Source organism: Tursiops truncatus, chromosome 16 (genome assembly GCF_011762595.2).
Source record: "Tursiops truncatus isolate mTurTru1 chromosome 16, mTurTru1.mat.Y, whole genome shotgun sequence".
Taxonomy (NCBI): Eukaryota; Metazoa; Chordata; class Mammalia; order Artiodactyla; family Delphinidae; genus Tursiops; species Tursiops truncatus.
In genome coordinates, this window is record NC_047049.1 from 25,885,092 (window position 1) to 25,906,294 (window position 21,203).

Below are 21,203 nucleotides of genomic sequence, written 5' to 3' on the forward strand. Positions count from 1 at the left end.
ATGCCCTTTTTTATTGGCTGAAAGTTTAAGTCCCGGACTCGCGTAGCCAATCAGGAGTGGCTCAGGCAGCCCCTCAGAGGAGAAATATTTGCGCAGCGCGGGAAGCAGGAGTGAGAATGACTCTCAGGCGCTGGCTCTGGCCTGGGGACCAGTCCGCTGCGGGATCCGCTGACCGAGTGCCATTCCCCAGTCGAAGGACCCGGCTCCAGTCTCCTCACCCACCCAGGCATGTCCCAGCCGGCTGGCAGCCCCCGCTGCTGCTCGGCTTTATGGTGCGCCTAATACTTGGCCACTTCTGAAGCCGGGGAACCCCAAGGGGAAGCTGGTTTGCCTCAGCCCTCTGGCCCCCCGCCCGGAGCGGGGCCCCGCTGCCGGGAAGACTTAGGGGAAGAGGGAGGAAGTTGATCTTGCAGTCGGTTCCAGAGTGCCATCTGGTGGCCTCTCTGGAGCCGCGAGGAGACTCCGTAATCTTCTCTTAATCAGTCTTCCCTGGAAGCGACAATCTGTACCTAAAACTTGTTCTATAAATGGCAGGTTAACAGCTGGCCAGACTTTCAGACCTGAACTCAGGTCTGCGCCGCGTAAGAGAAATGAGTTGTTTATTTGGGGGACTCAGGCCTTGTTCATCGATCACGGAGATTTGGAATATTAGAATGGAAAAGGCATCCAAAATTAATAGTTAATACTTCCTCCGATGTAGGAAATTGCCTTTTATACAGTTTCCAATGTCCGCTTCGACCCTTCTAGTGGCAGCAAGGTCAGTACAGAATTTCACAAGGTGCTGAACTCCGAGGCTGGACATTTCTGGTTGGTAGAATTTATTTTTAGGAGGTGCCATGAGTAATCTCCATTCTTGCAGGCGTCCTCCCTTCGGCTCACCGAGGTAGAACACAGGCTGTTGTTTCAGATCTTTCCTGCAACTTGCCCCTGACCTTAATAATGGAATTACAGGCCTGCAGTAGCTCTGCATAAAGGGAGACTATTATGGCCCTTGATTTGGGCTATTTCCTGTCACTTCCCCCTCTTCATGTTGCCTGCAAATGGAATGTGCCAGATACTGTGTTAAGATACTTTAGTATAAATTCTTATTCTTCCTCCCAGCAGCACTAGGAGGTAAATATTACCTTTACTGATAAAGAAATTAAGGCTCAGAGAGGTGAATTAACACAACCAAATACACAGCTAGAAAGGGACAGAGTGAGAATCAAACCCAGTCTCTTAACTCTAGGACAAAGCTCTTTCCCCTAAATTTGTATAAAACAAAGCAGGCCTTTCCACTGCACTGTGGGCCTCCAAATAATTTGTCAAAATCCAGGGATATTGTCTACTACCTTCCCCTGGTAAATCAGACCCAAAACCGTTAAATTAAAATGGAATGAGGTTAGATTGGTGTACTACAACTTAGTGAACCTGTGCTAGTTACCATTGATTACAACTGTCCTTTCAAAGTGCTCATAAACCAACAGCTGAAATTGGCATGAACACTTCTAGTCTCCAAAATGTCTCTAAAAGCAACCCTAGGGCTTGAGCTATTCTTTTTTATTTTATTTTATTTATTTATTTATTTATTGGCTGCGTTGGGTCTTCCGTTGCTGCACGCGGGCTTTCTCTAGTTGCAGCGAGCGGGGGCTACTCTTCGTTGCGGTGCGAGGGCTTCTCATTGCGGTGGCTTCTCTTGTTGCGGAGCACAGACTCTAGGCACGCAAGGTTCAGTAGTTGTGGCACATGGGCTTCAGTAGTTGTGGCTCACAGGTTCAAGAGCGCAGGCACAGTAGTTGTGGCACGCAGGCTTAGTTGCTCCAGAGCATGTGGGATCTTCCCGGACCAGGGCTCGAACCCATGTCCCCTGCATTGGCAGGACGATTCTTAACCACTGCGCCACCAGGGAAGCCCAAGGGGTTGAGCTATTCTAATTATGAGATTCTGAGCTGTAATTTCTATTTATTTATTTATTTGTTTATTTTTGGCTGCATTGGGTCTTCGTTGCTGCACGCAGGCTTTCTCTAGTTGCAGCAAGCGGGGGCTACTCTTCGTTGCAGTGCACAGGCTTCTCATTGCAGTGGCTTCTCTTGTGGAGCACGGGCTCTAGGTGCACAGGCTTCAGTAGTTGTGGCGCATGTGCTTAGTTGCTCTGCGGCATGTGGGATCTTCCCGGACCAGGGCTTGAACCCATGTCCCCTGCACTGGCAGGTGGATTCTTAACCACTGCACCACCAGGGAAGCCTTAGTTTATCTGAAGATTTAAAAAAAGAAAAACCTTTATCATAGAAAGTTTCAGACATATATAGTGGAGAAAATAGTGTAATGAATCCCCATGTACTCATCAGTCAGCTCCAACAATTCCCAGTGTTGTCCTGGAGATTTTAACTGACTCAAAGTTTATTGTTAGTTGCTATTGCCTCATTTGTCTCTACTTAAGAAACCTCTTCATTGTTTGTTTCACTAATTTCCAACCTAATGATTATCTCTGTTTCTGTACCCAGGCCTAGCACTACTGCTGGCCCAGAAGAGAGGCACCATAAATTCGCTCCATTCACTCACCAATAAATAGGGAGGGCCTATTCTAGAAATCAGTGTCCCTATTTGAAGACAAAAATCAAATGGTTGTATAATATGTCAGTTGGTGATAAGTGCTACAGAGAAAAATAAAGTAGTAAGAGTATAGAGAGTGACAAATGTTTTCTGTGTAGCAGTCAGGGAAGTCTTCTCTGATGAGGTAACATTTGAACAGTGACTTGAAAAAAGTGAGGGGGTGAGTTATGTGGATATCTGAGGGAAGAGCATTCCAGGTGGAGGCACCAGTAGTGTAAAGGTCTGATACAAATGCGTTTGGTATATTTGAGGACCAGCAAGGTTAGTTAGGTAGGTGAGAAAAAGTAAGAACTTTGGATTTTATGCTGAATGAGATGGAGATCCATTTGAGGGTTTTGGGCAGTGGAGTGAAAATGATATGACATGTATTAAAAGTATCCATTTGGCTGCTGTGTGGAGAGTAAAGGGTAGAGAGTATGGGACTAGAATGAAGGAGGGAGACCAGTAGTCCAATAGATGGTGGCTTAGACTTGAGTGGTAGTGGGTGAGGGTGGGAGAAGTAGTCACATTCCAGATAGATTTGAAAGACAGAAGCAACAAGACTTGCTGAGGGATTGGGTGTGGGATGTGGGTGGTGGGGTGTGGGCATTGGTATAAGAACCTAGAAGAGATGAGGGGTAGTTGTACATAAAGTCAGAGTGATGGATGGTATTTAAAGTTTCGACAGTGGACATCACCCCACGATTGAATGTGGAGAAAAGAAGTTGACAAGCACTGAGCCCTGGGGCATTCTTTTTGGGTTTTTTTGGCAGCGTTGGGTCTTCGCTGCTGCGCGCGGGCTTTCTCTACTCTTCGTGGCGGTGCACTGGCTTATCATTGCGGTGGCTTCTCTTCTTAAGGAGCACGGGCTCTAGATGCATGCATGGGCTTCAGTAGTTGTGGCTCATGGGCTCAATAGTTGTAGCATGCAGGCTCTGTAGTTGTGGCTCACGGGCTCAGTAGTTGTGGCTCGCGAGCTTAGTTGCTCTGCAGCATGTGGGATCTTCCAGGACCAGGGCTCGGACCTGTGTCCCCTGCATTGGCAGGCGGATTCTTAACCACTGTGCCCCACCACTACTTTTGAGCTGAGGAAGTGTCATAGGAAAGACCATGGGGTTTAGAGTGAGACAGACCTGGGTTTGAATCCCAGCTTCCTAACTTCCCAGGAATTTGGCCTCTCTGAACCTGTTGCCTCATCTGTAAGAGGAGTAAATACCTCTACAAGGTTGGGTAAGCAGTGCACTTAATATTGACATATATTGGTGTTCCAACAATGTCACTTCTCCATGTTAGGGTCTTAAAAGTCTCTAGCTTTCCTCTGGACTTTTTGAAACCTGCTATCCTAGAGTTCTTATAGGAGACATCATTAAGACCAGCATTTCCCTTCAGATTATTCTATTACTTTCCCACAAGTTTTGTCACTTCCACATCATCAGCCATTCTTTGTTGGTCAGAATTAAGGCCTGAATATTAGTTCTTCTTGTAGTTTCCCTTGCCTGACAGAGACAACACTGTCAACAACACAAGTCACGTATGTCAGTTGATCTTTCTATAACAGAATGAGGCTTCCGACAAATGTTTTTCTTTGCTTGCCAGCGAGGAAGGGTTCAGTTTGCAATTACTCCAGCTTCTTTCCCAATATTTGTAGACTGAGGGATACAGACTTTTCATATTCCTTTGTTCATAGGATGGCCTTCAGGTTTCTATACAGTAGTCAATGTTGTTTCCCCCATAGGGAAACAAGCTTCTGAAGGCAGAGCTGTGGGGCTCAGAAGGGAGAACAGAGATGTTATAGCTGAAGCCAACGGCCCTAGTGTTAACCTGACTGTAGTTCCGGGCTTTTCTGCACTCATACAGAAATGTGCAAAGGAGGAGTGCAGTCTTACTCCTAATTTTCCCAGGGGCAAGGCTTCTAGTTAGTGTGGAAAGCAGGCATGGTCTGGACTACTTGCAGAAGGAAGGGAAGAGGGAGAAACTAGTTTAAGAGCTGCAGGACTCATGTCAGTATTGTTCCACATCAGGCTGTTTCCATTTCCAAAGCACCCGAGGGAGGCACTTACAGACATCCAGACCCAGCAACATCCACGTGGTTGTGCTGAGCAAAGGAAAGCCCAAGGTGCTGAACGATTACATAGACATCTGGGACCAATGAAGAGGTGAGTGCCCCTAACTCTCCGTGAGGGAGGCCAGCTGGTAGTACAGCAGGTACCACTCTCTGCCCTCCCTTCCCCCGGGGGAAGAGACCATGGTGAAGGAGGATGCCAAGATGATGGAGATGCTTCACTTGGGAAAGCTTAATAGTATTCTGCATCACACCCACAGTACCTCACCCCTGTAGGGGCCACACTGCCTGCCCCATACACACTCCCACTTATTTTACCCTGACGCAAAGGGAAAGAAGGGGAGGGATTCTCCAATCATGCTGCAGTGACTGGGGTAGATGGAGGCTGTGGGATGGGAAGAAATTTTCCCTCCTCAGTTCTGGGCCAAAATGAATGCCCTGTGTCCAGAAACACATGATCACAGCTATGGGCAAGATAGCCTCCCACCCCCTAAGCCCCATGGGCTCCTCTCTGCTCCTGGGACCATGAGGCACATCTGAGGGAAGACTTCTGAATAACTACAGCTCAGCTCTGGTTCACCTTCCCTTTGACCCCAGCCTAGGCTGTCACGCTTATCTCCGATGGAGCAGTTAGGGAAGAGGACAACTGCCAACCCCCTAGCGCATCCCTGGTGCTAAGGGGGCACTGCTGTGATGGTGGTGGTGGGGCAGCAGCAGTGAAGGAATCCTGACTGCGTCCTGGCGTCTGGCTGGCTGGTGACCAGGGGCCACGTGGGCCAGACTGTTGGTAGGCTCAGTCTCATTTCTGTTCATGTGATGGCCTGGGTATCCCGAAACATGGTACCCACAAACTCAAGAAGGAAACCAGAGGGAAAGGCAATGATGTTGGTACTAAGACATTTATTACATCATAAAAAATCCATTGTTGTCCTGTTTTTCCATATGTACATGCTCCTGTGGGCAGTCCCTCTGTCCAGCCCCACCTGTCCACCCTCCATGGCGCCAATCAACTCTCCAAACTGACCAACTAATTAATAAAAGAGGAAGAACTAGAGGAGGTGGCCCAGGGCTGATGGGAGTGGGGTTCGGAGAGGGAAACAAAGTGCAGAGTGATTGGCTTGGCTCTCAATGCCTGACCACGGGCAGGAGGAGCACAAGGGCGGGCACTGCAGGGTTGGTACAGTGATGCCTCCCCGAGCTGCCAGGCTGCAGGTGATACCTGAGTGTGCTCTCAGGTTGGACTCCCAGGAATGGAGAGCAGAGGAGGAAGGTCCCACAGACTGACTGTGGGTCCCAGGAGGGGCTATAAAAGTTCTTTTTCAGGTCCCCATCCAAGTAGCAGTAATAGCAGCTTGGGCTGGGACTGAAGAATTTGTGGCCCCTGGGACAGCTGAGAGGTGGGCCAGGGACAGCCTGGTAGGAAGTACTGGTCCTGATCGCTGAGGGCCCTTCCTTAGTTGACCTCAGAGGTGGGCAGGGGGTCTGTGGGGCGGGGTGTGGCCAGGAGGGGCACAGGTGAGGTGGCCTCGATGAGAGCGGGGTTGAGTATGATAGGCAGAGTCATGGGGGGCACGCCCACCTGCAGTGGGGAGGCCAAGGGCTGCAGGATCAGTGGGGGCTGAGCCAGGGGTGGAGGCCCATCCGGGGTAGGGCTCAGTCTGCTGGGGCTGGATGCCACTGGTGATCCAGAGGAGCTGCTGTTGGCAGGTCGGGGGCCCTCGGGCTTCTCAAAGTCTAGAGGGAAAGCAAGGTGGCTGCAGTCAGACTCGCTCACATTCTGCAGCTAGTTTACCAAACTTCTGCTTCTCCCACTCCTGTAAGCAAGATGACCCCTCCCAGTCTACACAGTTGAGAGTCTCTGCTCAAAACTTATTCCAGTGTCCAGCTACCTTATATCTACCCTTTATCTTCTTTGCTGTACCTCCAGTAGGTTAATTTTGGTCTGGTCTTTATTAGAATTCCTGAAGGGCAACCTCTGCATATTCATTCCAAGTCCCTGATCCAGCCTCCTTCTCTGAAGCCTGAAAATCCCAGGCAGCTAGCTCATCATAGCTGACCTGGCCCTGCCATTTCCCGTAAGAAGAGAGCAGGTGAACAGGATCGTCTGGTTCTTTCCTTCCCCTGCCTCACAGCCCATGCCCAGCAGCAATCTCAAAGTACCCCGGACCTCCTTGACTTCCTGTTTGACATCCAGCAAACTCGCTCAGAGGGACTCACCACAGGTCCCCAGCTCAGAGGGCATCTCTGGGGGAGGTGGATGGCCAGGTGTCCTGGTGTCACCAGCAGCAGGAGTCAGGTGGGCTGAGGCCAGAGGTTTTGGGGCATGAGGCTCCATGGGCACAGGGTCTGGGGAGGGTAGAGAATCCAGATGGCGGCTCTCGGTGCTTTATTTCAAGTAGAGTCCTGGCTACCCACTAGACTTAACCCCCACCCCAGGCACAGAGAACTAATTATTAGCTCCAGACTCTCTTTGATGAAGTTGGTTGGAGCCCCCTACCCTGGATGACAGTCTGCTTGAAGAGCTCATCTCGTAGGTGGGGCAGGAAACAGTCAATGCGCTCCCAGGTGATCTCCCAGAGGGCTGAGGGGCTGCCTCCTCGGGCATCCGCACTGTGGAAAATCTCTGCTGTGTCCATCACCAGGAGCATGTTCTTCAGAGACTCAGGGATGGCCTCTGACTGCAGGTGGCAGTGGGGCCATGAGAATGGGAAAGAGGGCATGGGAGGATATGGTAAGGAGAAGGCAGCCACCAAGGGGGAAACAGCAAGTCTTCCCAGAAGATGGGAGAGGAAGTAGGCAGCTGGAGTTGGGCTGAGGCAGAACGTACCAGTAAGTCACTGGAGCCTGCATGCATGTACTTGTCCATGAAATCCAGGATGGTCAGCCAGAGGGCCGCAAAGGTAGAGAGCGACAGCAGTGGAGACAGGTGCTGCAGGAAGACCTATGGTCCCCCAGCCCCTCTCAGCCAAGAGTAGGGTAGGAGCCTTCTGCACCCCTCTCCAAGGGTGGGAGGCAAGCCTGCCCTATCTTGTGTGGGAATCCTGGATCAGAGACTCCTCTGAATTCCAAAATCCTCCCAAGTCCCTGGGTCCTGCTGAGTCTCCATAGCTGGGAGTCCTAAGCACCTACATTACATCTCTAGGTCCTCCCAGCAGCCTTGGCTTCCCTGCTTGTGAAGAGGCAGGTGTGGGGAGAGTGGGTGGGTGTAGGGTGGTGAGCAGTACCTTAGAGAGCAGGGTGGAAGCCCTCATCCGGGTCTCCTCCATCCCGCCCACATCTGCAGGGCTGATGTTTTCCAAGAGCTTGGTCAGTAGAGGAAACAGCACCTGGTGGGTAAGAAGCCAACATCTCCCTAGCAGGGTCAGGTGGAAGCCTTGTCCACTTGACCCTGGGCTGCGGTGGATGGGTACAGAGCAGGAGGGAAGGTCTGATACAGGCTGAGGATTGACATCAGGGGCTCTTCAAGCTGCTTGGCTCTCCTTGTCTTTAGGATTTGCACTTTACCTTAAGACCAGAGGGAAGTCCTACCTTGTTAAAACAGGACTCCCATTCCAGGGCATCTAACTTTTGCAGATCATGTACCAGTAGTGCTCGCTGCAGATAGGTCAGTGCCTGCATCCGCACCTGGCGCCGGGCATCACAGCACAGGCAGGCAATGCCTGAGAATGAGAACAGGCTCAGGATCCTTTGGGCATCCTGATCCTGGTACTTCCCAAGCGCCAGCTCCACCTCTGCCCCTGCCCTGCCTGCTCCCCTGAGGTTTACCCTGAAGTAAAGGGCACCAACAGTGGGCCCAGAGGGTGCGTGAATCCGCTTCGATCTTCCGGCCTCCTGCGTCCAGGTGGCGCTGCTCCTCTGCCCATGAGCTGTAGATAGAGGCTGCCCTTGTGTGTAGGGTGTGCATCAGGTCTAGCAACTGGGGTCACAGGAGGGGCACGACATGAGTGAGGTTAGGTCTGGTGGATCCCCTCCTCACCAGCCCACTCCCACTGTCCCTGACTGAGTCCTCAAGGGAGTCCCTAGTACCGATCACACCATACTCCACCCCTCTCACCACTCCCTTCTCCTCAACTTTATGAGCTGGTTGTCCTAGTCCTGACCAGTGTTTCCCAAAGATGGGTATTACTCCTAGTAGCGGGGATTTGAGGAGGTGTGTGGACTAAGTATTTAATAACACAATTACACAGTGAGAAAGGTACTTTTTCACTCCTTTTTCACACTTTCTGATGACAGATAAAGCCTCATCTTGTTAATCTCATTTTAAAAACAGCAAACCTCAGGCTCAGAGGCTTTGATAGGCAACAGTGTCTGGCCAGATTTAATAATTTTTTGTTTTTGTAATTTTTCTAAGGTTATTCTATTTAAAGCAATTAATTCTCCATTTATTTAGTGATGTAAAGTCTGCTCATAAAATAAATTTTATATGTCCTGAATAGACAACAGAATAACTCTGGAAGGATAAACAAGAAACTGATGGCAGTGGTTGCCTCTGGTAAGGGGAACTTAGCAGCTGGGGACAGGAAATGAATGGGACTTTTATCTGCTTACCCTTTTGTACCTTCTGAACTCTGTGCTATATGCATTTGAATTACTTATTTCAAAAACAAACTATAATTTAAAAATGAAGCAAACAAAGACTTACAGGCGGTCCTGGACAGGGGGGCACTGTGGGGACACTGGCTGAGGCCCTGGCTGGAAAACAGGCCCTTCCTTTCCGCCCTGGCTGTCCCTGGCCCCACCAAGACTCCCAATGTCAGGTACCGGGAGAGGAGAGGAAGTAAAGGGTGCCATACTTACGTCCTGACTGACCTGTAAAGACACCGTATGGTAGCTGGCAGGCACACCTTCGTCCTCATCGTCATCACTATGCCCACCCCGCGTGGCATGTTGGCTGGAGGTTCGAGGCCGCCGAAGCATTGAGCCTTCCTTGGATTTCTTCTTGAAGCGGTTCCCTTTGCTGTCATACTTGTGACTCTTGCCACGTTTCTCCTGGGACTTGCACCCTGAGCAGGGCCAGACGCAGGTCACATTTCCATATCCATGGGTACAGACGGCCTGCTCCTCCCTTTCCCCCGTAATTCACATGGTTACTCCCCAACTGCCCCTTCATCAGGTGACCCACCGCCATTCAGACTGGCCTCCACAAAGATGCGGAGAGTCTTGACACAGAGCTCAAAGTTGTCAGGTGTGATGTGGGCAGCGTCACGCACGATGAAGGACAGGGACTCCACACACTTGAGCAGGGACTTGGTGTCATGTGGCCCGAGGTCCAGCCCCACTGTTAGGCTGTACTGATTGACCAGGGGTGAAGGACCTGGCCAGCTGGTCTCAGGCCCTGGCTTGGAGTTATCGATGTCATCCTTCCCCACCTGTAAAGTACAGAGGAGCTGAGAATCCAGGCTTGACCCTGATCTTCCCCTAGCTGCCCTCTCAGAAGGCCAGGAATCTTTCCCACAGGCCAAGAGGGGAAGACTCACCCGCTGCCCGTATGCTCACTCACCACTAACCAACCGCTGTTGACCACATCAGCATCTGTGGCTGATCGGTGAATCTTGCCAGGCCTGCCATGGTCAGTGTAGACCTCCGAGTCAGAAGTGTACCCTCGGTCCAGGCTCACATCATTTTGATGGAAGGATGGGAGTTCACTATCTGATTGGGCCCCTGAGCCAGCAGGGAGAGGCGCAGAGTCAGGATGGGGATGGGGAAGTTGGGATGAGGCATAGTTTCAGCTCTCAGAAGAAAGGTGCTGAAGCCTGGCCTCTCTTTTCTCTTGGTCTGGATTAGTTTCAGCCCTGTCACTAGAGGGCTGAAGGATGGCCTGGAGAGCTTCTCTGTTGACCAAATGGGGCAGCAGGCTAATTTGGGCTCCTGACAGCATCTAGTAGCAGCTGTTGGGGAGGGAGGTGGCAGTGAGGACAGAGTTTCTGAGAAAACAGTCCTCAGGACAGTAGGAAGCCTGGCTTCATAGCCTTCTCCATTGCCTACTTGCCTTTATGCTGTTTAATCTGTGGGTAATGGGGAGAGGCCCGTTAGGCACAGGAAGCTCTGGAAGCAGATAGCAGAAGCCAAGGGTATTTAATCTGCTGAACACAACAACCTGCGTTTTGTTTTCCTGTCTCAACCACTGGGGCCATAATTGTTTATCTGCCAGTGTGGGTCTCTCTGGGAAAGGGCTTACCAGCATCAGGTGCATCGGCCCTGGCTGTGGCCTGCAGGGCAGCTGGAGGCTTTACACCTGAGCCAATGCACTCCAGCAGCGTGAAGAGGGTGGCCCAGTCATCACTTGAGTGGATGTTGGCTGCGTTAGTCTTAAGGAGTTCATGGAGCCCATAGGCTACCTGGTGACTGACTCGGGACAACACGCTGGGCTTCATTAGTAGCAAAATGCGCAGGGAGAGCAGTACCTGGGGCAGGAGATGGGAGCAGGAAGTGGAAAGTGGGCACACGCGTCTTGTCTAGCCTCCTTCCCCACCAGCCTCCCTAGGCTAGTGAGAACAGTTTTGGCTAAGACCCAACTTAGGGTACTCTGTGGACAGATGGCCAGGGGCTAGGAATGGGGGCAAGAAAGAGGCAGGTGTGGTTATAAAAGGGCAATACGAGGGATCCTGTGGTGTTGGAACTATTCAGCATCTTGGCTAGTGGTAGATACACAAACCTACGCAAGTGCTTAAATTGTGTAGAACTTAATACACGTATGAACAAGTAAAACTGAGGAAATCTATATAAGATTAGTGAATTGTATCAATGTCAGTATCTTGGTTACGATACTACACTATAGTTTTGCACAATGCTACCATTGGGGTAAAGTGGGTAAAGTGTACAGACAGCCCCCAACTTATGATAATTTAACTTAGATTTTTTTGACTTCACAATGGTATAAAAGTGAAACACATTCAGTAGAAACCATACTTAGAGTTTTGATTTTTTCCAGGGCTACTGATATGCAGCACAATACTCTTTTGTGTTGCTGGGCAGTGGCAGGGAGCCACAGCTCTCAGTCAGCCTGCCATTATGAGGGTAAACAACTGATGCACTTAGAACCATTCCGTACCCAGACAACCATTCTGTTTGCCACTTTCAGTACAGTATTCAATAAATTACCTGAGATATCCAATACTTTATTATAAAATAGACTGCATATGAATCTATAATTATCTCTATTTTCAAAGTTTAGTTTTTTAAAAACTGAAAAAAAGACCAGCAACATTATGCAAAACTACAGCATAATATCATAACCATTGTAACATTGATACAATTCACTAATCTTATTCAGATTTCCCCAGTTTTACTTGTACTCATACGTGGATTAAGTTCTACACAATTGAAGCACTTGTGTAGGTTTGTGTATCCACCACTAGCCAAGATGTTGAATAGTTCCAACACCACAGAATCCCTTGTGTTGCCCTTTTATAACCACACCTGCCTTTCTTGCCCCCATCCCTAGCCCCCGGCCATTTGTCCACAACTTCTAAAACCTCATCAATTCAAAAACGTCATATAAATGGAATGATATAGTATATAACCGTTTGGGATTGGCTTTTTTCACTTAGCGTAATTCCTTGGACAGTCATGCAAGTTGCTGCATGTATCAATAGTTTGTTGCTTTTAACTGCTGAATAGTATTCCATGGTATGTATGTACTACACTTTACGCTGAAAACCATCTGGGCTGATTCTAGTTTTTGTCTACTATAAATAAAGATCCTGTGAACATTCATGTATAGGTTTTTTATAAAAGTAAACTTTCATTTCTCTGGGATAAGTGCCCAAGAGTGCAACTGCTGGATTGTGTTGTAACTGCATGTTTAGTTTTATAAGAAACTGCTCTATCATTTTATATTCCTACCAGAAATTTATGACTGACTGACCCACATCCTTGTCTGCATTTGGTATTATCACTGTTTTTCACTTTAGCCATTCTGACAGGTGTGTAGTGGTATCTCACTGTGGTTTTAATTTGCATTTCCCTGTTGGATAATGATGATGAACACCACTTAAGCTTCTTCATGTGCTTATCTGCCATCTGTATATCTTCTTCATATCTTTCGCCCATTTTCTAATTGGTGTTTTTTTTTTTTTTACTGTTACGTTTTGAGTTCTTTTATATTTTAGGTATTAGTCTTTTTTCAGATATTTGATTTGCAAACATACACTCCTTGTCTTTACCTCCTTTTCACACTGGGCTCTCATAGAGTAGAATTTTTAATATTGATGAAATCTACCAGTTTTTCCTTTTATGGATTGTATTTTTGGTGTCAAGTCTAAGAACTTTTTGCCTAGCTCCCAAAGATATCCTCCTATTTTTCTTTCTAGGGTTTCATAGTTTTACATTTTACATTTAATTCTATGATTCATTTTGAGTTAATTTTTCTATAAGGTATGAGGCTTAGGTCAAGGTTCATTTGTCCCCTGCCCCCTCAACCATGGATTTCAATTGCTCCAGCAATTAAAAGGATTATCCTTCCTCCACTGAATTGTTTTTGCACCTTTGTCAAAAAATTAGTTAGGCATCTTTGTGTGCGTCTATTTCTGGTTTCTCCTGTTACATCGATGCATGTGTCTGTCCCTCCAAAAATACCACAGTGTTGATTACTATAGCTGTATAGTAAGCCTTAATATCAGATGGAGTGATTCCTCCCACGTTTTTTCTCAAAATGTTCAGCTATTCTAGGGCCTGTGCTTTTCCATCTTAGAATAAGCTTGTCTGTGTCTACAAAAAAACCTTGCTGGGATTTTCATAGGAGTTGCATTAAACTTACAGATCAATTAAGGGAGGAATGACCTCTTCACTACGCTGAGTCTTCCAATCCACGCATATGGTATGCCTCTTCATTTATTTGGGTCTTCTTTAATATCTTTCATTAGCATTTGTAAGTTTCAGCATACAGATCCTATACATGTTTTGTTAGGTGTATAGCTAAGTATTTGATTTCATTTGCAGCACTTGTAAATGGTTTCATTTTCTATATGTTCATTGTTAGTATAAAGAAATGTGATTAATTTTTCTGTATTGATCTTATATCCTGTGACCTTCCTGAACTCACTTCTATACTGTTTGTCTTTTATAAATTGGGTGAAGAGCTCTCAGGAGGGTCCTAAACATGAGAGCCGGGAAATCAGGTATGGGGCTGGGACTGCCACAAGGCAGCAGCCGTCCAGCCCTACTGAGCAGAGGTGCTGAGTACTAGCTTCATACCTGAGGCCATTCCAGATTCACTCTCAATGTCCCTGTTAGACTCCCCTAGCCCTGTGGTAGGTTACTGGGCTCATGCTATGGGGCACTAAATGAAGTCTCTGTCTCAGGCCATATCCATAACTGATACTGTGGCTTTAGTCCCTTGTACACCTTCCTGCCTTCCCAGCTGCACTCAGCTTACCTGGCCACTGATCTCTTCTCTCCGGAGTAGCCTAATGGCTAGGCGCAGCAGCCCCACCACTGCCCGCTCCACAAGGAAGCAGAAGTCCTGTGCCTGGACACATAGGTGGTATAGATGGTCTCGAACAGTCTGCCACACACAGCCCACACGGTCCCTGAGAAACATAAGGGATGAGGATAGTCTCAGCTGTAAAGGCCACTGGGCAATAAGCCTCTTTTTCTGATTGAGGCTAGGTCCTTCAGAGCTCAGTGGTATTATACCCTAAGCAGGCAGCTATAATGAGCAAGCTTCTCCTCTACTGCCTATAGCTTCATGTGCTTCTTGTCCCTAGAGCCCACCCTGCAAGATTACTCCAGGCTTCCATTCCTTTGGTACAAGCCCAGTATGAGGCCTGCCTAAAGACTGCCTTCTACCTGTTCTCCAGCACAATCCTCAGCAGCATCTCCAGGCAGAAAGCAGCATCCTCTTCATCATAGGTCTCTTCATCTGGTGTCACTGAGACCAGAGCCTGGAGGAGAATAATAGCAGGAAAATAGACATGGAGGAGAAGCCAGCCACTGGCCCACCCCTGACAGAAACTGAGGCATACACCACTATCCCTGTCTCCCCTCCCGGACCCAGCCAGCCCTTTCACCCCTCTTCCCTCTTCACTCTGTACCTTCATGAGCTCCTGCAGTGACTCCAGCTGGAGGAATTTGCTTTCTGTGATCATCTTTTCTGGGTCACATTGCTAGAGGCGGCACAAGAGAGGGTTTTTTTTTTTTTTTTTTTTTGCTGTACGCGGGCCTCTCACTGTTGTGGCCTCTCCCGTTGTGGAGCACAGGCTCTGGACACGCAGGCTCAGCGGCCATGGCTCACGGGCCCAGCTGCTCCGCGGCACGTGGGATCTTCCCGGACCGGGGCACGAACCCGTGTCCCCTGCATCGGCAGGCGGACTCTCAATCACTGCGCCATCAGGGAATCCCCGAGAGAGGGGTTATTGATAAGGACTAGAGGGAAGAGAATGTTCCCAAGAAGCCAGGGAGAGAGGGCAGAAGGAGTCAGCTCTGGTCACAAACCCTAGATGACCCTATTCTTCAGTTCATAGGACAGTGTCTATCTAGTAGAGAAGGGTCTAGGCTTGTTCACCAGGGGTAGGCAGGGGCAGTTACCTTGATACAGTCCAAGGCCATTCTCTTGGCCTCTTGGCTCTCAGTGGATGGGCCCCGCACGCTAGACTGCTCAGTACCACTAAGTGTCAGCCAGCTCACAAAGCTCAGCACTGTTGACTCTCCTCTGTAGAAAGAGAGTACAAGCTCTAGTGAGCTCCAGAGTTCTAATCCTCCCTCTGCAAGGTCTCCAGCCTCTGATTTCCCCTCACCGGTTTGATGGTGTCTCTTCCCGTTGTAGAGAGATCTTGCCATTGGGATCCACAAAATCTTCTACCTGGAAAATCAGGTCAAGAATAATTTCTTTCCACATGCCCTCTGCATTTCCTGCTCTGCCATGCAAAGTTTTCTGGCTTTCTTCCTGTTGTTCTCTGCCCTACACTATTGACTGGGCCCCTCCAATTGATGACTGGCAACAACTTCTACCAGCCTTCCTTTACAGCTATCCCCATGGCCAAAGATCTGCGGTCTTACATTTGAGGCGTTCCTGGTAAGTTTCAGCATGCATCAGGCCCAGTGCTACTCTCAACCAGTTCTATATGCAGACAGTACGTAATCTTGGAGCTCTTGCCTTGTTATTATTGATTAGTCTCCTACCAAGAATTACCTCCACCATAGCCTTGGGCAGCAGTTGGGCTCGGAAGAGCTGCAGCATGGCCTCCATGATATTCTTCCAGCCCTCCCGCAGGATGTCACCATGACGATGGGCCAAATGGAATACTGTCTTGGCTGCAATGTGGGCTTTAGGGTTGCTTCCAAACACAGTGGGCAGGTTCTCAATGGACTGGAAAGGAAGATGAGATGAGGCTTAGGGCCTGGCAAATGTCTTGAAAGGAGATTCTCTTAGGCCTCTACCTATGGTTCCTGAGGGTCCTTCTGCTAGTTCTGCTTCAATCCCCCATAATACTGGTGGGAAGGGCTACTCTGGCTAAGGCCTTCTCCACTATTGCATCTCTTCTCTCATCCCCATTATATAAGGTAATGCTATTCTCATCCTAGGGTGTGTCAGACAGAAATGGCTAAGCTCTACTGTAGTCCAGGGGTAGTGAGAGTATATGCTGATGGAAACCAGCTCCACAGATAAGGGTAGGTCTATGGCTAAAAGAGAGGTCATCCTTTGGAACTCCAAGTACACAGTCCCTGTCCCTGCTCACCTCACTGCTGAGAGCTGTGAATTTGCATAGAGAGATGATGAGATTGTCAAACACATCACTGAGGCCATAGTGGGCGGAGATCATGGCGCACTTCCTGTAACGTCACATATCAGATACAGTCACTGAAAGGCCAGGCAGCCCTTCCAAGTCCCCAAGGAGGCTTGCTTGGGATTCTTCCCTAATCAGTCCCAGGAAGAAACCTTTTACTCTTGAGTCTGTTTAAGACTGAGCTTTCCCAAGCTTCAGCCTCCCTGAAAAACTCAGGAGGAACCCATTCTAAGGAAAATAAGAGTAGGAGTCAGAGAGGCATGGAGGCAACCAAGTTAAATCAAAGAGGTGGAAGGAGATCCAAGACCATAGTCAAACTCTGGCTACCTGAAGCCTGAGATGGCTTTTTGGATGATTGTCTCCTCAAGGCTTTTGTCAAAGACATAAGAAAGAGCAGCAATAGTGGGGCCCCAGGTCATGGTGAAGAGGTCAAGATCGTAGCTGCCAGCAGGCACACGTAGGAATATGCCTTCTGGGGTGGCACCTCGATGAAGCAGCACATTCCATACATAATTCTCCCGAACCAGGCCTGTCTGCTCCTCAGGCATCACAATCTCCTCATTCCTGTCAGGAGGTAACAAAAGGAGTAGGTGCACTGCTCTGAACCTGACTGGTTACAAACTAGGACAAGGGGCTTTCTGCCCATTACTGACACTTTCCTTCAATGAGAGGTCATCAAAACTGCAGCTCAGTGGTCTGCTTCCCTCCCCACCAGTGGCACCAAGGAGAAAGAAAGGAAGCATCCCATAATCTCCAAGCCCCATCTCTAAGTGGGCCTTTAGTTCTATAGTAAGATCTCATATTTTTTCTGGGTATGAGAGGATGAACAATTCTACCTTTTCTGATTTACAGTAGAAACCTAAGTGTCCCAAACCTCATCCTCTAGTACCCATCTTGGGTTCTCTACTAGCCCCATAATGCATCTTGCAAGCTAGACAGGAAAACCCAGCTTCTCTGCGTTTGGAAAATGGGGTGATGACATTCCACTTAGCAGGGGCAGTTTGGATCCTGGCTCAGGGTACTAAAGTTCCAGTACTATTCAGGCTTCTTTAAGGAATAAATCAGTTGGGGGAGAAGGGGCTGCCCAGATAAATTACGATGCTAAATCCAGGGTGTATGAGTCACTGCAGTCTGATGTGACTCCAAAATCTGGAGAAGGAAGTAGCGTGCTTCTCCTTAACAGAGATGCTACACCATTCTCTACGCATACTCACTTGATGGCATGGTACATGTCCTCCAGAATGTCTTGCTCAAAGTCCTTGCCTCCATTCACACCTTTTAGATTTTTGCGAAACTCCTAGAGACAGGGCAATAAGCTTTACCCGCCATGTGTCAATGCTGAAGCCCCACTCAGGGAACTCCTGGGTCTGTGGTAAATAGGACTTTAGGAAACAGTAAGTGACAGAATCCACTTCCCTACCCCAGTTCCTCTTCTGGATTGGCCAGCACCCCCTGACTCCCTTGGACAGAAGCTTGTCTATTGTGCCCACTGGAAAACCCATGTCCTTCCTGCTACCTCCAAAGCTGTGCTGGAACTGCTCTGCCATGGCTGGGATCCAATCTTACCTCCAGGGTCATGGGTGCATTTTGCTTGCGAACATTGTGGTTGTGCTGGTCAGTATTAAGCATGATGACAGCATAGGCCAGGGCAAAGCAGGCATCGCTATTGGCAAATGGGGAGCCATTACAATTCTGAAAAATCAAAGACCCCACCTATGTCAATGCCCTTCTCTGGCCAATCAAACCCTCACGACCAACCCACTGGTCAATGATGATAAAGAAGAAGGTACCAGCCAGAAAGAGGCCCATCTCTTGCCAACTCCCTGATGGAAGCTGGCCCCTCTATGGGAAAGCTCACTGACATTGCTCTCAGCCTTCTTAGGAGACAGCAACTGGGTCCTTCAGTTGAGGCCATAGAAACCCTTAGTCAAATTAATTTGGGATGCTGGGCTCAGTCCCTGCCACTCAAACTCACCCTCCAATGTTCTGTGAATGCCTCTAGCAACCTCTGGATGACTGGTGCTTCCCCGGGCAAGCGGAAGGCTTCCAGGTAGAGACGGAGAGCTTCATCCAGCCGCAGACCCTGAAAGCTGAAGGTGCTACAGGGAAAGAAAGAAGGACGAAAGGCTTAAGATGTATAAGCTGCAAATGTTGGGTGCTCTATTAGCTACAGTCCCACTAAGCTTCTCCTATTGGAACAGAAAAGGCTGAGAGCTCTGGCAAAGGGGAGGTATCTCCTAGGTCATCTCTAACACAGAACCAGAATTTGACAACCTCTAAGCTTAGTACTCTTCACATCAGTGTGCTCCTACATAGAAACCTCATCCCTGGAACCCAGGAACCTACCCTGTGCTCAGGAACCCTACTCCACCCCTTTGCAATGTTCTCTATGGAGAATGGAATGGTGCCCAAAGCTTTCTTGCTGGAGACTCTTTCAGATCCAAAAGATATAAATCTTGGGAAGAGGAAGAGTGTATGACCTGGGTCACCATCAGGAACTGACTGGTACTGTTTTGAACTGTCTGTCCCCCCAGGCTGATCCTCAACTATGTCCCACATTTCTTGCAGTTTCCTCACCTCACAAAGCTCTCCAACAGGTCAATGTTTTTGCGGTCACTCACAAACTCTCCAATCATTTTCTTGTCCAGCCGAGGGTTCTCTCGCAGCCACTGGGCTACCTCTGTGTTGTCCATTGGGATGGTGAGGAGACCTTTCTCTTGCAGAAACTGGATCCCCTTCTTTGGTTTCTGGTTGAACTGCTCTGTGCCAGTAATCAGCAGCTAGAGAAGAAATACAGGAGGTGTCAAAAGCTGCTCTGCCCCTAAACCAGACAAGGGCAGGTCTCCATCACAGTCCACAGCTGGTCACCTAATGGGCTCCTAGGACATGGTTCTAAGTCACTCCAGAACTAAGGCTGAACCATATTGGCCCCTAGCTTTACCCAACTCCATGTTTAACTAGAAGTGGCTGAGGAGCTCCTTTTTACTCCTTTTCTGAGTGCTAAAGATGCACAGCACTCTCCTCCAACCTGAGAACCAGAGAAAAAAAATATAAGAAAGAGACTAGAGAAGGTTTTCTCTTCTCTCCAGTATTAGAGCTGTTCCTGGCATCTGTTTACAGACTAGCTCGGATTCCCCTTCTTTCTTTGGCTTCCTAGCTCTTAAGGCCCTGGGGTTTGAAAGACAAGGTGAAATAACTGCAATGATAACTTTTTGACTGTCTAGTCACAGCCCTGCAATCAAGGGCACACATAAACCAAAGTCATTTAGGCTGGCCTTACGAGGAAGAAAGGGTTAAACAGAAGGTTTTCTTTGTGTTAGAAAACCAGAAAGTACAGTTATTTGAACTTTACTAAAAAGCACCAGAATAAATGTCAATTCCCTTTTATTGCCAATCATCACCCCAGAGCTCGAGATGACCAATAACCTTCGGTGACCCACAGGATACCAGCTTCCAGGGCTCTTGTCACCACAAGTAACACCTGACTCTCAGCTAGGGCAGCATTTGCCCAGGAGTACACAATAGGAGATGCCAATTACATGGCTTAGGAGTAAGGAAAGGGCTTCAAAGGAGATTGGGGGGTTGCTGAAGCTCCAAGAAGCTCAAAAACTATCCTTGGGAAGCTGTTCAGTGAGCTTAGACTCTCCCTCATTCTCTGAGACAGAAACCCAACAGAGAACACCCAGTCAGAAGTGGGTAGAGGCTGAGCTCTGGGGATATCTATATATACCTTCTTTTTATTCTTAATTTCAATCAACTCCCGTGGATCTGGCAGGAGACAGGAAAATCGAGGTGGCTTCCGGGTAAACTTTTTGTCAGCTAGGAATGGGAGGAAGAGAGGGAAACACCAGTAAGACCTCTTTTTAACCAGGATAATGACTTTTGGAAGGATGCTGATATACTCTCTAGTGAAAAAAAGGATGCCTCAGAAAATTTCTTGTCCTCATCAGTCTTCCCCTTCCTTAGAAGTCCTATCTTCTAGGGCTCCAAATGTTTTCTTTCCTCTCTCTGGGTCTGAAGGCATGGTGAGCAGCCAATGTTCATTCAGGTACTAACCTAGGGTATTTCTGCTCCCCTCCCCTCTGTTCTCTAACAGGCCTTCCAGTTGAGGGGGCTTAGGATGATGGATACCCAGTACCCACCCCCAGAGTCACCAGCTTCCTCCAGATCACTGCATCCTGGTTTCCCATGTTCTGCTGGCAGCCGCCCTCCACCTGGCACATGTAGGCCTGCGATGTCTGGGGCCATGCCTATAGCCTTCCCATCGCTGGCTGCTCTCTCAGCTGGTAAGAGAGAAGAAGGTAAATGAAGACTGATGGTGTAGGAAGCCAAGCAGAGCTGCAGGAGAATCGAGCTTCAGGCCAAGGAGATCTGCATGTTCCCACACAGGTCACCGGCCCTGACAGGACAAACCCAAGCCCAAATAAGTAGTCACTATCCCAGGTCAGCCAAGCATTAGCTTCTACAATTTAATAAAGAGATTATGCAATCACTTTCCCTGATCTTCTGCAACCTCAATCTCAAGGAAAAGTTAGAGATTAATTAGAGTGGAGGCAGGCACTGGGGGTAGGAAAAGGTAGGGCCTGGAGCTTTTAGGCACAGAAGTCCTATATCCTTTAATCTATATTCTCTTTTCTCCCCATAAAGAAATAACAATTCTGTAAAAATAGCTAAAGCATGGAAGAGGAGAAAGGGAGAAGTCCATGAGTCCTGCTAATGTGCCAGCCTGGTCTATGATTCACATCACCAAACCTCGGAAACACAGAATTAGGAGTACTTTGGAGGAAATGACATAAGGGTAGGAGAAAGGATTCAGTGAGTAGAGAAGGGATAAACATAGAACC

General features: G+C 48.5%; 1 protein-coding gene and 1 long non-coding RNA gene across 16 annotated transcripts in view; one reads left to right on the forward strand and one right to left on the reverse strand.

Annotated features, from left to right (window-relative positions):
* Window positions 1-5: 5 nt before the first annotated feature.
* On the forward strand, window positions 6-20,589 carry LOC109550670 (uncharacterized). Of its 2 annotated transcripts, XR_002177260.3 has the most exons (4): window positions 6-226; window positions 4,593-4,727; window positions 13,394-13,451; window positions 20,456-20,584. It is a non-coding gene; the product is annotated as an uncharacterized lncRNA (long non-coding RNA). The 2 variants fall into 2 exon arrangements; XR_012326923.1 differs by lacking the exon at window positions 13,394-13,451 and having other exon boundaries at window positions 20,456-20,589.
* Window positions 5,517-21,203, reverse strand: part of GBF1 (golgi brefeldin A resistant guanine nucleotide exchange factor 1) — a 122,312-nt gene continuing 106,625 nt past the window's right edge. For 9 of the 14 annotated variants that reach the window (XM_073794011.1, XM_019939880.3, XM_019939878.3 and 6 more), the window contains 25 exons: window positions 20,502-20,642; window positions 20,090-20,178; window positions 18,937-19,139; window positions 18,335-18,458; window positions 17,926-18,051; window positions 17,574-17,656; window positions 16,687-16,923; window positions 16,312-16,405; window positions 15,765-15,941; window positions 15,370-15,434; window positions 15,161-15,284; window positions 14,668-14,739; window positions 14,423-14,517; window positions 14,010-14,163; window positions 10,812-11,037; window positions 10,134-10,294; window positions 9,756-10,002; window positions 9,431-9,636; window positions 8,399-8,549; window positions 8,162-8,292; window positions 7,858-7,959; window positions 7,461-7,574; window positions 7,131-7,311; window positions 6,851-6,979; window positions 5,517-6,367 (listed from right to left, as the gene is read on the reverse strand). In XM_073794011.1, the coding sequence (XP_073650112.1) occupies window positions 6,087-6,367; window positions 6,851-6,979; window positions 7,131-7,311; window positions 7,461-7,574; window positions 7,858-7,959; window positions 8,162-8,292; window positions 8,399-8,549; window positions 9,431-9,636; window positions 9,756-10,002; window positions 10,134-10,294; window positions 10,812-11,037; window positions 14,010-14,163; window positions 14,423-14,517; window positions 14,668-14,739; window positions 15,161-15,284; window positions 15,370-15,434; window positions 15,765-15,941; window positions 16,312-16,405; window positions 16,687-16,923; window positions 17,574-17,656; window positions 17,926-18,051; window positions 18,335-18,458; window positions 18,937-19,139; window positions 20,090-20,178; window positions 20,502-20,642 (3,713 nt within the window). In that variant the 3' untranslated portion in view covers window positions 5,517-6,086. The remainder of the gene's footprint in view (window positions 6,368-6,850; window positions 6,980-7,130; window positions 7,312-7,460; window positions 7,575-7,857; window positions 7,960-8,161; window positions 8,293-8,398; window positions 8,550-9,430; window positions 9,637-9,755; window positions 10,003-10,133; window positions 10,295-10,811; window positions 11,038-14,009; window positions 14,164-14,422; window positions 14,518-14,667; window positions 14,740-15,160; window positions 15,285-15,369; window positions 15,435-15,764; window positions 15,942-16,311; window positions 16,406-16,686; window positions 16,924-17,573; window positions 17,657-17,925; window positions 18,052-18,334; window positions 18,459-18,936; window positions 19,140-20,089; window positions 20,179-20,501; window positions 20,643-21,203) is intronic. The other 5 variants (XM_019939886.3, XM_019939882.3, XM_073794015.1 and 2 more) reach the window with 2 other exon arrangements.